General features: G+C 40.8%; 1 protein-coding gene across 2 annotated transcripts in view; it reads right to left on the bottom strand.

The window, feature by feature from the left end:
- The window catches only part of CNKSR3 (CNKSR family member 3), a 64,662-nt gene that overhangs the window by 21,648 nt on the left and 27,284 nt on the right, over positions 1-15,730 (bottom strand). Inside the window, exons 2-4 of one of the 2 annotated variants that reach the window (XM_075087896.1) lie at positions 9,949-10,112; positions 2,064-2,266; positions 632-719 (exon numbers count right to left, since the gene is read on the bottom strand). In XM_075087896.1, coding sequence (XP_074943997.1) covers positions 632-719; positions 2,064-2,266; positions 9,949-10,112 — 455 coding nt within the window. Of the gene's footprint in view, positions 1-631; positions 720-2,063; positions 2,267-5,670; positions 5,693-9,948; positions 10,113-15,730 lie in introns of those variants that run through there. The other variant, XM_075087897.1, reaches the window with a different exon arrangement.

The raw sequence follows: 15,730 nt of genomic DNA, 5'->3' as shown, positions 1-15,730 counted from the left end.
CAGTGCTTCGCAGCCAAAGCAGCGGCACGCTGTCTGAACAGTTTTGAAGACAGGCGGTACTATTCAGAGAGCAGTCGTTTGTGTTATTCAGTGATATCATTTGCCAAGGTTGCCACAGTTGCTATATGTCCTTTTAGCTATTACCAATACGAGCGCTCGTCACACAGCTGATAAATGGAAAGTTTTGAAACAGAACACTGTGGTCTCACACCACTGGCAGAAGCAGCCTGACTAGTAGGATTTGTATTGTAAAGGTGGCAGCTCCTTCCACTACATGCAGTATTTCCCATCTGATGGCCAAAGCAAATGCAGACCAACTATTTTTAAAACTTACCTTCTTTTCATTAAGGCTGAAGAAAAATACAAGGAGCCTTTAAACCACAGTCACTTAAGATAGAGCCAGCAATAGTAAAATTGGAAACTAAGATGGGGGGGGGCGGGGGGAGGGGCAGAACCAACTCAGAAAAAATATACAACTAAAACCAACCATCACGGACCTTCAAAGTTTTAAGTAAGCTTTCATTTCCAGATCTGCCTTCCAATTAGCACTCTGCACACAAGCACATTACTTCCCCAAACACCCCTAATTCCTTCCCTTTTGGAAAGCAAAGAGGAAAAGAAATCAGCTGACCTTCTGAACAGTAGTAGTGAGATCCAAGCAGAGCTGAATGATTCTGTTCTTCATTGATGAAAAGTCAGCAATACCTGTAAATGGGGTCCTGCAACAAGAGAAAATACCCCTTAGATCAAAGGCACCAGTATTCTCCCATCCTACCTTATCAGTGAGGAGCGTGAGGATACAGTTTTACAATGTAAGTATTCCTGACTGCAAAGTCCTGCTGTCCTTGCACCAAAAAGGGTGGATGTCTAGCCCTACAGTAAGCAAGTTCAGAGCACAAAACCAGAAGAAACAGACAATTTTCCAAACTACAGTTCTCTCAGATGCATGCTCGACTGTGTTGTAAACATCACACCCTTGGGTTTGCCCATGCATAGATTTCTAACTTCCATGTCTTTGATCACTAAACTCAGACTGGAGATAAAACAAAAAACATCTAAAAATAAAAAATGAATTTTCACATTCTACACACAGAGGTGCTGTGAAAGTCAATCTTAAAGGAGGATCATTACAGGTAGGGCAGCTTTAGACCCTATAGAGTCTCACCTTAGACCTTCCAGACAGCTGGAAGAGCTAGAAGAGGGGTTGAAAAGCAACCCCAGCAAGTCTGGAAACAGACATGCCAGACATCTTGCTGATGGTGAGCTGCAGAAGTAGTTTAGGGAAAGCTGCCAGCAACAGGGCGAGAGGAGACGACCAGGTGAGAGGCACAAGCTGTTAACATAACTGCCTGGACACAGAATGAACTCCTTGCTGGAGAGCAGGGATATTGGAGGATAAAAGCACTCCTTGCTGCTGCTCCCAATGCAGCTCTCCTCCTAACCTTCCTCCTCAGGAAAGCTGGCAAGGGGCTTGAGAATTTACGTTCATCTGTTATCACGGACAGAATCCCTGCCAGCACCGGACCGGCTCTGTTGCCTGTTTGCTTCCGCTGCAGCTGTCACAAAACAACTCTGGCTTTTTTTTTTCCCCGGCAAAAGAATTTTAAAGAAAAAAAAAAAACACACACACCACAAAAACCAAAACAGGCAAAAGGAGACTCTGTCCCGCTGCTCAGTTTTCAATTTGCAGAGCTAAAGCCACAATTTCAGCAGAACTTTAAGAATTATTTTAGAAAGGGACCTGCTAATGACAAGTAATTTAGAAGGTGGGAAGGGGAGAAAAAGAAGTCACATGTATGAGAAACTGACCTGAACGGAAAGACTCCTACTTTTATAAATACCAGTTTGGGCGCAATGTTAACAGTTTCACTAGTTTTAGCAAGAGTGGAAGTGCAAGAGTAGATACCCTAGATTAAATTTGTCTACTAGAAGCCTTCTGGCAATATCAAAAAAGGTGTGAATGAGGTCAAGATGATCTTTATACCCAAGCATCTAGAAATTACCCTACAAAGAGAAGCAATTCATTATAGCAGTAAATTAAAAGATAAACATTTTATTCTTACCTGTCCAACCATGCAAGCAAGGCTTTAGCAGCACCAATAAGCTCTACCACAGAAGTAAGGAATTCATTGGGGGGCTTGCGAGAGGTATTTCCATCATAATTTGAACTTTTCCTACGGCTGCTGATGTAATTTTGCAGATTGTTGGATGATGCTCGCAGTTTGAGAACCAGGTTCTTCATGTTGTCAGTTTCAAGGCCATAGTTCTGCAAGGAATATTATTAAACTTGATAATCTTCTTAGTAACTTACGGTATAACAAATAACTCATACAGGATGAAAGGGCTCAGGATTTGCCCAGTTCTGTTTTTTTCGCAAAAATGCCTTCTAAGATTTGCTCTACACTACAGCTACTAAAGAACACCCTTGTGGGCACCAAACACCCTCAGTTTCTGACATTAATGAGCTTTGAGGACACTTTCCAATCAGAATAAAGTCCCAACATCCTATCAGATGTCATTTACCTTTAAAATGTAATTGGAGTAACGGAATTGTGTTGGTTTTCTTTTTGTTAAAGGAAAGCAAATGTCATTTTTTCTCAAAGTGTTTTCCATACTGTGGTACATAAACACCGAAGTAATGTTTCATTCACAACTAAAGATAAATTTATTCTGGCAAGAGATAAAAACCATCAACAGGAAGCAAATGTAATTTCACAGTCAAAAGCTGGAATAAATATTTGGATCACAAGTTTTCAGTAACTGTGCTCCTTGATTACAGCAGTGCAACTATTTGCAAGTTTGAGGACTGCATTAACACTATTCATAGTAACTAAAACCATTCTTAGACATCATATTTTTCATTCAACAGCATCTTTATAAAAATTTTTGAAACCTAAAAAAAAAATCTGTAAGTTCTGCCTGCAACTTCAACTTTATAAATTCAAATACAACTAAACCACGCTCTGCAAGATTAAAACTCACTTGTTTTAAGCAATACATCAATCATCTCATTCCAAACATGTCAGAAATGCTATACTATCTGTTCAAAGGCAACTCGATTTTGTAATCAAGATTTTCTTCTTTTTGCTGTCAGTGTGTAAATGTATGAATTATGTAACGATATGTTGCTGAGTATCTTTGGTTTTGAGTTATCCCACCTTGCAAAACCTCTGCGGTTATCTTCTGAAAGTTAAGGCCCAGGCAATGTTTAGCTCTTTGAGAGTCAAAATTCCTACTTTTCTTAATTTAAAAACAAACCAACCAACCCCAAAACATTAAATAGAAACCCTGCCTTTCTCAATTCTTTTGCTGCTACGGATTCTTGCTACCAACCTCCCAAGTTCAATAGTTTAGTCAGCTATGCTATCTACTCTTTCTTCTCTCCCCCTCAAAAAAATTAAAGCAACCAAAGCAAATCTTAGCTTCATTCAGTTCCAAGTTTCCAGGAGTTCCCAGTATATCTGCTCAGGATCACAGCATCACCCAGGCTGGAGGGCAGCTCTCAGTCCTACCTCCTGCTCACAGCAGGCTCAGCTGTGAGCTCAAACCAGCTTATCTGGGGCTTTATCCAGTCAGGTCTTGAAAACCTCCAAGGACAGAGACTGCACAACCTTTCTGGGCAACCTGATCCACCATGTGACTGGCCTTAGGGTGAGAAAATGTTTCCTTTTACCTAGCCTGAAACACTAGTTTCAGCTTCTGCCCAGAGTCCCTCACCCTTCCGCCATGTACCACCGTGAACAGCCCAGCTCCGTCACCCTGCCAACTGTGTTCCCCCCACAGTAGGTGCTGTGGATCTGCTGTTAGGTCTCTCTGAAGATGTCTCTTCCACCAGCTGAGGAAGTCCCAATCCCTCAGTCTCTCCTCACGGGTGAGTACTCCAGCCCTGGTAACCCTCCAGAGAGCTTGTTCTGGTTTGTCCACATCTTTCCCATACTTGGGGTCAGGGGGCATGTGTAGTCTAATGAGTGATGAGTAAAGGGCAACAATCACCTCCCTCTCTCTCCTGGCCATGCTCCATTAATGCAGCCCAGGATGCTCCCGGCTTCTTTGCTGCCAGGGCACACTGCTGGCTTGTGGCTCCATTTCCTCCACAGTCAAGCATCCAGAAAACAGGCTGGAATATCTTAGATTAAGTAATTTACAGAAGATGAAACAGAACCTTTGCCCCAAATAAACCCTCCAGTGTAACCTCCAGAGGTTTCAGCTACTCAGCTACCTTTAAAATACCTACCACCTCCTATGGATAAGATCCCAGTGGGTCTAAGTTACACAAGTGCCTCCCTCTTCCCCCTAAGGGCTCTTGGCAAGGAAGTACCCTTAAAGTGCAGCCAGGAGTAGGGGTTGAGAGGATATATCCAATTTAAAAAAAATGCCACTGTTGCAACAGCAAAGGATATCCTCAAATTTTCCAGGATCACAGAGAGGGAAAGATTTGGATTACTAAACAATGTTAAAGTACTTGCACACTGTCATGTGTGACCTTATCACCTTTCAACAAAAAAAGTTCCACCAAAACAAATAAAACCCAACTAAGAACATCATTTAGATGTGTTTCTTGCAGTTAGTTTTCTCCTCCTCATAGAACACTGCATTATTAGTCTATTTTTGGAGTAATATGTTTTCACCAACCGGTCTGGATGTGGGGTAAGTTCCTGTGACCCCAAGAATTTGAAAGTCGCCATGTGCCAGAAATCTGCCCCTTCAACAGGGGAATTAGAGGATGCTCATCCCCCCTCCTTCCATAAAGGGGCAGAAAATACAAAAGATTTTTTTCTGTACAGTGGTATAACCACCTAATCACTCTGGTCAGAACTCAAGAGAGTCTTGATATATTTAAGTATCTCCAGGTCTTTCTGTCATTCAGGTGCAGAAATTGTGCCTACCACCTGAAGGTGTCTGCAATTAAAGATGGCCCCAGCATTTAAGAGCACACATGTTGATATACCAGGTAAGATTTTGGCTTTGGCCCCAAAACATTCACATACTCCTTACCACACCTCTTTCACTTTATTTCCACAGCAAGTCAGTCCAGTATGACCTGTAAATTTCAGCTATTTTTTGAATAATTCCCTCAAGTAGTTCTCCATTTTGAGGTGAACTTCAGCAACACAGCTGTTGCTTCTGGAGATATAGGGGCTCCAGCTTATGACTGTTGGGTGTCTCCAACAGCCTGTCAAGAGCACATCACAGCCAAGCTCTCCAGTCACTGCACTAAGCCTTCCTAAAACTTCCCCCAGAGGCTCTACAGAGGCCACCTGAGATATCTAACACAGCAGTTTGTGCTCTAGGAAAAGTCCTGGCTAAGCGCTATGCCTATCCAGCACAACAGGGAGCACACAGCTCTTCAGTACAAGCAACCCAATTCTCCAACTACAGATCAGCCATGAGGGACGAACTTCCCCAAAACAAAGGGTCATCACAACAAAAACTACCTCTACTGCAGGGGCAAACCAGTCTCCTCACCTGTTTTATTTAATACACAGAAAACATTATACCCCTTCACCAGATATAGCAGTGTTTCTATCCAAGTTGTCACTATCCTGACCACCTCACACATAACCACGTATTTCTGATATTTTCCTGCTCTTTCACTTGCATTGTCCAGTCTGTTGGGAGGGCTGGTTTGGGGAACTAAACCATTCAAAAAAAACCCAAAAATTTACTCACTCTCTTACTGTAGTGTGCTCTCAGCTGGTTTAGCTCCCTGAAGTAGCTCACCTCAGGGTCAGGTGAGTACAAGCACAAAAGCTCACTAACCAGGGGCCAGGAGGGGGTGGAGGCAGCAGGTGACTTTGATTAATTTAACTTGTCATGGAGCTATAGCCCCAATTCAGGACAGATAGGAATGTTGATAGCATGGCAGCACAAAGCCTTCGCAGCAACACACAGTTGAAGTGTAAAGATCAGCAGGGTTTTTTGAAATATTTCTACACGACTGAGGCTACAACATTTAACAGATTATTATTTAAGCAACCAAAAGGTTTGAGATGTTGGTCTTGAACCAGAGAACACATTACATTTTCCTATCACTCCCCATTTAAAACATCAAAGCTGCTTTCATTAAAACATAGGCAGAAGCCAGCGGTCAAGAGCACCTTATGTCAAACATTCCCAGGTTGCTACTCATTAACCTGGGGAGTCACACGCAGGGCTGGAGTGAGCGACAGCACGCACACGTGCACAAGAACGCACATGCGCACAAGAGCATGCTCTTTCCAAACTCCATTACACTTAATGGGAAAAAGTACACTGACCAAATAATTGCTCAAGGTCAGGCAGCCAACATAAAATAAAAGGTGTGCCTAACCAAAGTCAAAAGACCACAGCAGTTGTCAGAGCTGACTTGAGCTGATCCAGAGCTCTGCTACTGCCCAGGGGCAGCATTACCTTCCCCTTCACAGCCAAGTTCAGGTGCCACAGTGTGATGAGCTGGATCTGCTGGCTGATCCAACTGAAAACCAGCGGGGGGGGGGAAGCGGCAGGGAGTATGAACAAAAACAGACTGAATACCTGCTCAAAAGCCAATTACTGCATACCTACAGAAACACTAGAGTTAACACAAGGTACTGCCAGAGTCACCCATTCTTGCTCCCTTCCTTTTAACAAAAAAATGCATCCTAAAGAATCATTTGGATTCCCAAATTTCCTAACGAACAGCACTAAATTTAAGTTGAAACCTTTAGAAAACTGAAATCTTATGAGGTGGTGCATAGATGTGGTACTTCTGACAAACATTAGCCACAAAGAATAAGACTTCATGTATCATGTATGCATGGTCTATTTTATGTTATGATGTTATATTTTGTTGCACTGTAAATGTGCTGGCAGAACATTACTACCAGTGAAATTATCAAAGGCACAACGCTAAAAGACTGTATTCTTTTTGTTCTTTTGGGTTGGGGGGGGGGGCAGCTGGAGGTTTTTTGTTCAGATTTTTTTTTCTAAGATGGCTTAAAACTAGTATCTCTTCATTCTACACCTCAAGAAAAAACAGCTGCTTTTTTGCTTCCAAAAATCTCCCAACATACAGTGTAAAGATTCAGAAATCTAATCCAAAGAGCTCATTAAAAGTGAAGATATTTGCATACCGTTTCCTGTTAATGCTTGCATTGTTTTATATTTATTAAGCCCAAACAGGCAAGTCTACTCATCAGGGAATGATGAGTAAGTATTCAGTTTTCACCACCACTCTAGATGCTTTTCGTCCCAATTATTTGGCTGAGAAAACTTATTTTCTGGATCCCTGGCCCTGCGTTTGTGGTTATGCATGAGTTTAAAAAGCATATTTATGTATGTTTCCCCCTTCCCCAAATACTTCAGTCAACTAAGAAATGTCTTCCTCCCACCCCTTTTTATCCCCCAAGCAAATATTGTCACTGACAAAAAGATGGGGGCACTCACTCAAGTTGATGGTTTTTTCCCCTCTGGAGAATTCAGTTTCTTTGATAAGTCCTCTAAATTCCTTAAATAAGCTTTCAACACCTGTTCAAAAAAAGTCTATTGGACCAGTTCAAAAACAACAGAGGTGTGTGCTCACAGGGAACCTTCACTTTTTATCCCTGTCCACGCTCTCTCCTGCTGCCCCTTCAGCTGCAGCTTTGTTCACATCTGGCCACTGCTATGAGGAGATGAGGAAACTCTGCCTCATCACCAAAGCAGTGGAGAAAGATGCATTCATTTCTCTTTCAGCTACACTGGTTCTAGAGTTCACTTACTGCAGCAAACACCATAACTTGCAGATATATTTTCAGCTTCGCAGTGTAACTGCCAAAGAGGGCTCTATGCCTCTAAAAATCTGAGAGAGGTGTATTTAGTGTCCTTTCTCAAGGAAAGGACTACCTTCACACTGTAGTTTTACAACTGATCTGCTGAGGCGGGAAAAAAGTATCTGTATGGTCAACGCTTGAAAAGAGTTACTGCAGGAGAAAGATGTTCCAAAGACAGCTGCTTCACTGCCATGAAAGCTGCATGTGCTCTTGTGGTTCAAGGGAACCAAAGCACCGATCTGAAGGAAAGCTCAGCTGGAAAACTGCCAAGGCAAAACTAGACAAAAAAAGCGAAATTCTTCCTGAGAACTCTAGGACTGAGAAACCACCAAACCCCCTCTCAGCCCTTCCCCACCACCCCCGAGAAGGACAACTTTCAAAGCCAGACCTAAGGCTGGCCCAGCCAATGCTACATTTCCACAGTATGAGCTAAAAGATGCGGGGGGGGAAATCCCTAACACAGTGCATTTACTTTTTAATTCAAGGCCCCAAAAGTTAAAGAAATGCACTATACACAAAAAAAAAAAACCTTATCTACTAAATGATATCAAGGCACAGGCCCACTTTCAAGGAATTAGTACAGGTGGAATAGGGAAACCTTTACTCCCTCACACAAAAAGACAGCAAAATTAAAAACAATTGGCTGTCACTAGAACTTAACACACACCATCCCCTCGGGAACAAAATCAATGGTGATTTTATACAAAAATCTCAAAAACTCAAGGGAAGGGGCATCAGGAAGGTGACAAAGGGCAGACCTAAAACACGGGACTTCTTCCTCTACCTCTTAAAAGGGAAGAAGGACATTCAGCTGCAATATGTGAACTCTGTCTAATGCATTAACTTGAGATGCATTTCACAAAGGATTTCCAGAAATGAATCTGAGGTCAAAACTTCTGTCTACAAAGGAAATTAGAAGGAAATTGTAGGAGATAAAACACAGCTTTAGGTTTTGGCAGTTGTCCAGCTTTGTTCATTTTATTCTAATATTTTAAGTAGTAAGAAGAAAAAAGTGCTTTTGGGGGCTGCCACATCCATTACTTCAGTCAGGACTGTATACAGCACACAGTACATTTACTAACTCACCAGACTCCTTCACTTGCCCTACAGATTACCCCTTCCCACAAAATGAACTGCATTTCAGGCTAATTACGTTCTACTAGATTTTCAAGTTAAATGTTAAATAATTTTTATAGATCAAGTACTGAAGAGGAAATAAAACATTTTTCAAATATAAAAGCAACTCTGAGAAGCATTTCAGATTGTATGAAGTGATTTCATTAAGCATACTTCTTCCAGTACAGGCTATCCAATTTGTTCCTGGTTATGGAGTAGGAATGATCCCTCTAGCACCCCTCTGCAGCAGATAAAACACGTGTCACACAGGCAATAAAGACTCCTCATTTTAAGACAAGCACGCTCGGTGCTGCCAGTCTTGCCTAATGAAGGGAAGGCGGGCCAGTGCTGGCTGAGGAATCATCGGGCAGCCATTCACACTCTTCTCCCTGGTGTAACCATATATTCCTCTGGTATTTATTCGCTGTGTTACAAACACGTCTTCAAGACTGTGTCCAAACTATGGCTTTTAAATAAAGCCTGCACTAGCAAACCAATCAGAAGTGTATTTATCCTTTCAGAGTGTGTTTGTTTACAAAGTATCTGCACAGTTATATCAGGAGTAAGGCAGAAGAACTGCTTACACATTCTGAATCCAATGAGTTGAACTCGACTAACCGAATTAGCAAAACATACCTCACTTCAAGAACATTTTCTTCACTTTGTATGCAGACTACAGAATTGCCCTAAACCCATTTCAACCAACGTGAGGAACAATCAGCATCTCAACAGTATGTCTTCTATGGCAAATTGACTCTACTCAATAGCAATTTTAATCACACTGTTTCACTAAGAGGAGCCACAAGATCTAACAATGCTACTCGGACAACTTCTTTCTTTAGGAGTGCAACTGAATTAATGCTGCCTCTTATCAGGAAAGGTTAAGGAGCCAACAACACCAAGCTTGTGAGAATTAAACAAATTCTTACTGTTTGCTTTTACCGTGATGTGTAACAGAAAGCAAGAGACACAGGTATTCTGGTTTTATCAGACTCGCCTTAGTTAATCACCCAAAAAAGTACTTTAAGAAATGCTTTGCGTGGCTGTTCACCACTTCACTAACCAGCGCACACAGGAGATCCACAGCCTCTAGAACCAGTTCCTGGTGTCCAATCCGTGAGATACCCAAGTCTTCAAGGTCCTGGTGAGAAATCTGTAACAGCTGCTCACCATTTATCTTCTCCCGTTCAAATTTATGGACATACTGCTGCAGGCAATCGTCCAGGCCTACCAAAACACAAAAAAAGAGAGAGATTATGAGATTACAGATTTCTGTCTTTTCTTCCCCTTCCTCCCAATTAAAGAAAAACAATACCAAAAAACTTTGTGAAATGCACAAATTGCATATTCATTTAATAGGCGATGCCAAATTATGAAAGAAACTTGCAGTGTGACTGAAGCGGTACCACATGGCCATAGAAACAGAACACACAGGTTATGCCAATCTTTGGGTCACCTAAATCAGCACACGACCCACCTGTTCCTTGTGGGTCAAGATCAGCAGGTAAGAATGTTCCTCTGGTGTCTGCATAGGCAAAGCTAACAGGGGGCGTGCATAGACTCAGCTATCATGGTAACCCAAAACCCTGAAGGGCAACCAAAGCAACAACAACAAAAAATAATAAATGACCAACAAAAGATAAATAGAACAAGGCAAGGCAAGAACAGAGATCTTGCCTAAAGCCTAGTTAAACAAGCTAACAAACAAAAGTACAAAAAACCGCAGTTCCCCATCCACTCATATATAAAAGGGCTGAGTGATAATGAGAGGAAAATGGAACAATCAAAGGCAAAGCAATCAAAATGATGTTTGGCACAAGTCTCATTATTCCCTTGATTTATGAGACACTGCAGCTTCCTGAATCAGCCAATCCTTCCCCTTGCTAAGGATTAATGGCACACACCAATAAGAAATCTAATTCACTTTTGTATCTATGAAGTATTTTTAAAACAGCTTAGAATCTTTTGTCCCAGCAATATCCCCAAAATCCTCACTTTAAATTGCAATTCTATGATCCTGTTCTTTACAATATCTTTCCCCCAGTGATTACAAAAAGGATTTCTGGTTTTCATTTTGTTTTATTTAACTAAACTTCATGTGTTAATCCTGTTTTCTTGTGTATTCTGCTCATTTCTTCTGTTCTTAAAGATCCTGCAAACAGCAACAATCTGGGGGGAAAAATTGGATGGACGGGTTATTTTAAAGGCGGTGCAGTACTCCTATTGCCCTGCTCCACTTCAACACATCAGCTAGAGCAAAAGGAACAGATCCAGTGAGATCTGTTTGGTAGAAATAGACCACATTCACTGAAAATAGTTGACACTAGCAAAAATTCAGATAACACATTTGACATCTACTTTGTAGCATCCACAATAGCTACATTGTTTGACCATTCAGTTTTTTAAAAAGCGAACCTTTAGCTGTGTAAAGGATGTTTATCCGCAACGCTGGCTCAAAAGGAAGCCATTGAGATAGACAGGATGTCGAATGCTGGAGATGAGAAACACGTCCAGCATCCTGAGCTACAAGGAAACGAGAGCCAGAAGACCAGCACTCGGTTCCACTCACGGAGCCGCAGTAGTGACCAGGAAAACAAGCACTCCCAGCACACTCTACTGCCAAGAAAACATTCGAGACAAATCACAAGGGGGGTTCTAGGAGTCACATGAAACATACTCATTTCCTAACAGCAGCACGAGCAGTCACTGCTGCCTTGCAGTGTCTGGTCACAGCAGATCTGTAGATTATAGACTCTCAAAGGCACAGGCTTACTTAACACACATCACTTGCTTTTGTAACACTCGCTCAGAAATTAATAAGGACAGACACCCTGGCACTTAACAGTCACCCCTTTACACGACTCGGGCAAGCTTAATTATTGCAGTACATCAAAATCTGGCTGAACAAGCTTGACTCTTCCACGTGCAGAGCTACTAGTGTGCACAGCTTGATTTTTTTAAGCATAATTATGAATGGGAAAACCCGCATGCAAGATGAGCAGAGTCTCCCAGGGCTACAGTTGTTTGGGGTGCACTCTTGTTTCCTCCCATCTGTCTTGGCAAGGCCACATAAATTTTGAAAATTGAGCCCAGTGTTCTCTTTCCCACAGGCACCAAATTCTCCCTTAGGCTACACAAACTCTTTTCCCAGGAAAAATAATAAAAAGATCTGGCCTTCATTGTTAAACAATTTATTTTTTCAAACTAAATTCTCAACTGAGGCTGACATACAGTGCACATATTTAGCATTCCCGATTTTTAATGCTGTCTTGCAGACCACTTTTCCCATCATTTGCCATTGTAAGCCTGTAGTTTCCATTACAAATTACACAAACACCTAAAATAAAAACACTTCATTCAGCATGCAATGAAGTTTTTATTTTTAAAGTTTTTTGGATGCAGTGTTGCTTTTCCCTACTCTCTTTGTCTGTTGACTCAACTTTCTAGATCTTCATTGTATGCTAAAACATGACACTCAAATGTGTGTATATCCCCCCAAGAAATCCAGTTACGGCTTTCAGCTTACCTGTGCTTTCCTTAATTCATGCTCGCCTGTTCTTGAAGGTCTGTTATGTTTTAGAGGTAGCTGTTCAAGTTATATTTTAGTAAGAGTCCTTAAAAACAATGCTTCTACAATCACACCGTAAGACTATATTTTACAAAATAAAATACTATGAAATCACACAGATGTTAATTCAAAACAGTCACAGACGCACAGCGGCTCAGCTAGAAATGTATTTAAGATTAAGTGACCAAAACTATCCAAAGCAGGAAGCGAGACCCACACACTAGTGGCAAGCATTCACTAATGGTTTAAGATGAGCTTACTAACATTGGTCATGTTATTTTTACTAAGAAACATATGGAAAAATCTTGAACATTTTAATTGAGACTGCAACCACATTTATAGCCTATTGTTTAATTTTTTCTTCGTATGAATGAAATGTTTAAACATCATATGCAAAACAAAAAAAATCCCATTTCTCCAAGAAGGAAATGAGAAAGGAGGAAAAAGCACTCATACATCAGTTCAATAAAATAAACTAAATATTTAAGTAAAGCTTAAAAAGGCAGCATTCAAATGCCACTGATAATCTAAATGAACTGCTCACATTTTCCTTCTTCCAAACATCTCAGTTCTTGACATGTATTTTCTTTGTGAACTTCAGAGCCTCACATAGACTTGGTATTGCCCGTTAGCAAAGTCTGAATATTTTTAGAAACTTAGATGAATTAAAAACAACAAAAAGCAGTATACATAACTCAGGAAGATGCTTCCTTACATGCCAGGTCATTTTCAACAGTGCAAAATTAGTAGGTTCAAGCAGAAAATAGTTTTCTCTATTTCCAAAAAAATACAATTAAGACTCTGACATTGGAAAAGATATGTATATTTACGTCCCTTACCTACTGAAGAGCCCTTCTGAAGTTTAATCTATTCATTTTGTGCTCTAAGTGGGTTTTTAAAAGCGGGTTTTAAACATTTTTCTCAATTGCATGTGAGAAATCTTTATATTATTCCTTGCACATATAGCAAAACCATGCACAAAAGATAACATCCTTCCTCCTTACCTACTTGTTAGGGAATGAGAGGGAAGATGGAAACAGAAATAGCAAAACGTTACCCAAGTTTTACAACAAGAGTAGCAGTGATTTTTGGGGGGAGGGAGGGAAAGGAACAGAACTAGTCTAGTAAGTCTTACTCATATTGTGAAAACCATTCTGAGGAACTGCAGTGTAACTTGAACAAAACTCCCTCCCAAATTTTGGCAGGTGTAGAGATGTGCCATAGATCCTAAGAACTGTCTAGACTTTTCTGTCTAAAATAACCATCACTGCGCAGAGAGGCCCAGAAGACATTCAATACCTTGCATTCATGCAAAAACATTAGGACAGGGCTCACACGTACAGATTTGCACTGATACCAATCTCAGTCTGTTTCCAAGATTAAGAAAGTTCTTTTGAATAAGAATTGAGGGGAAAAGAAGAAAAAACCTACTTCGAGAGGCTTAAGGGGGAGGCTTGGGCCTAAGCTATAACTATCAGTTTACTATTCAGAGAGAATTAACACGTTGATAGATGTCAGCCATTCAGGAATGACATATCTGACTCCCAAAGTACTAGAGACGTGTGCTTTATAAGTTAAGTCATTAAGTAGTTTCATACTTTTTGCTGAACTTTTGTGCCAAATAAATTACCTACCATAAAGCAATAAAAATAATTAACTAACATATTATGGCCACAGCTCCAAAATCAGCTGACTCACCACCTCATCTTTCTTCCCACCATCCCATTCTTCCCCACTCTTCTCTTGTGAGACTGCAGAGTCTATAGACTCCAACATGGTGGGGTGGAGAAGGGGAGATAGACGGGGCAAGGAACTGAGGAAAGAACAGGGAGGGAAAACTGGAGGGTGACAGGGATCATTTTCAAGTTGTTCAGGAACTTGAACATACTCTCAGGACAGATCATAAAATGCCAAAGCTGACAGGAGGAAGCAGGAGGAGTACAAGCCACTTGAACAGAGGAAGAACTTGTAAGTACAGGACCATCTCCTTCACACAGCACCCCCATGGGGATCACTGCTTACTGTCTCAAGGAAATACAGCCTTATTATTATGAACATGTAACTCCTCTCTTCTCTGTTGGGTGACTAACAAACTGGCAGCACCTGGTCTTTCAGGGTAATACCAAGGTTCACCTACAACCCTCAGCCTGTCGGGCGGCTCTTTTGGACCTTGGATAGCTGCCTAGGTGGGACTGCTGAAGTCTTTTTTGCCTCATCACCTTAAGAAACACACATTCAAATGTTGTAAGAATCTGACCTTTCCACCTAAGAAAGTCACTCTTATTCTGATCTCCCCTTCAGGGTCTCTTCAGTTGCTACTTTTAGTCTCCAAAGACTCCTTGCACACATCAACTTCAACCATTCTCCCAAGCTTTGAAAGATCATCAGTTCTAGGAGAATCTTTGATATACCCATGGTACACGCCATTATACTATCATTTATATTCCACATCACTTTTTCATTGTTATTGTGATAGCTTCCTCCATTTCCTCCACCCATTTCCAGGACTAGAATAAATTAATAAAAAGAAGAAAAAAAAAACCAGAAGGGAAGCAAGGCAGCAAACCAACACTAGAAAGACAAAAAAGCTACTTCATAAGCAGGTAAACCAGCATCTGAGAAGGCAAATGATAGTAAGGAAAAAGGGCTGCAAGACAGCCATGAAAAGCTGAATCAGCTCAGCAGGACAGGTACAGGGTGTAAAGGAACAAACTGAAAAGTTCAAGGACAAGGAAAACAAACATAGTTTTCTTTTAGGGTAGATTTAAAGATACCAGTTGTTTTCCATTAATAACAGCTGATTAATAGCTAAAAATCTATATAAACAACGAAAACATGGAAACTCTGATAAGTTTTATTAACAATTCCTAAAAATGAAGAGACGGCTATCTAAAGGAGCTCTACATTGGCAATTTTCACCTAGAGAAAATGAATTTTAAAAACTCTTGGAAAAAAATTATTTTTTAATTTTGAGAAGTAAAATTAATCTAGAATTTGAATAGACTTGTCTTCAAATGGGAATGGCTGGAGACAATAACTTTTGGAATGAAAACAGATATAATAGTTAAAAATTCAGTTGTAAGCACTTTGGAGAAAGAAAGAAACTCTGTTTTTATTCGGCCTTATACAAGAGGGAAAGGGAGTCTGGGTTCCATAGCAGACATTCAGAAGTGCTACATTAATACAAATGAATAACAAAATGTTACTTTTCCAGGGAAGTTAGTGATTAAAGCTACAGACCAAGGTGTTGTCACAGGGTACAATAGAGATGAAACTG

This window comes from Phalacrocorax aristotelis, chromosome 3 (assembly GCF_949628215.1).
Source record: "Phalacrocorax aristotelis chromosome 3, bGulAri2.1, whole genome shotgun sequence".
NCBI lineage: Eukaryota > Metazoa > Chordata > Aves > Suliformes > Phalacrocoracidae > Phalacrocorax > Phalacrocorax aristotelis.
This window is presented reverse-complemented; position numbering and strand designations above follow the sequence as displayed.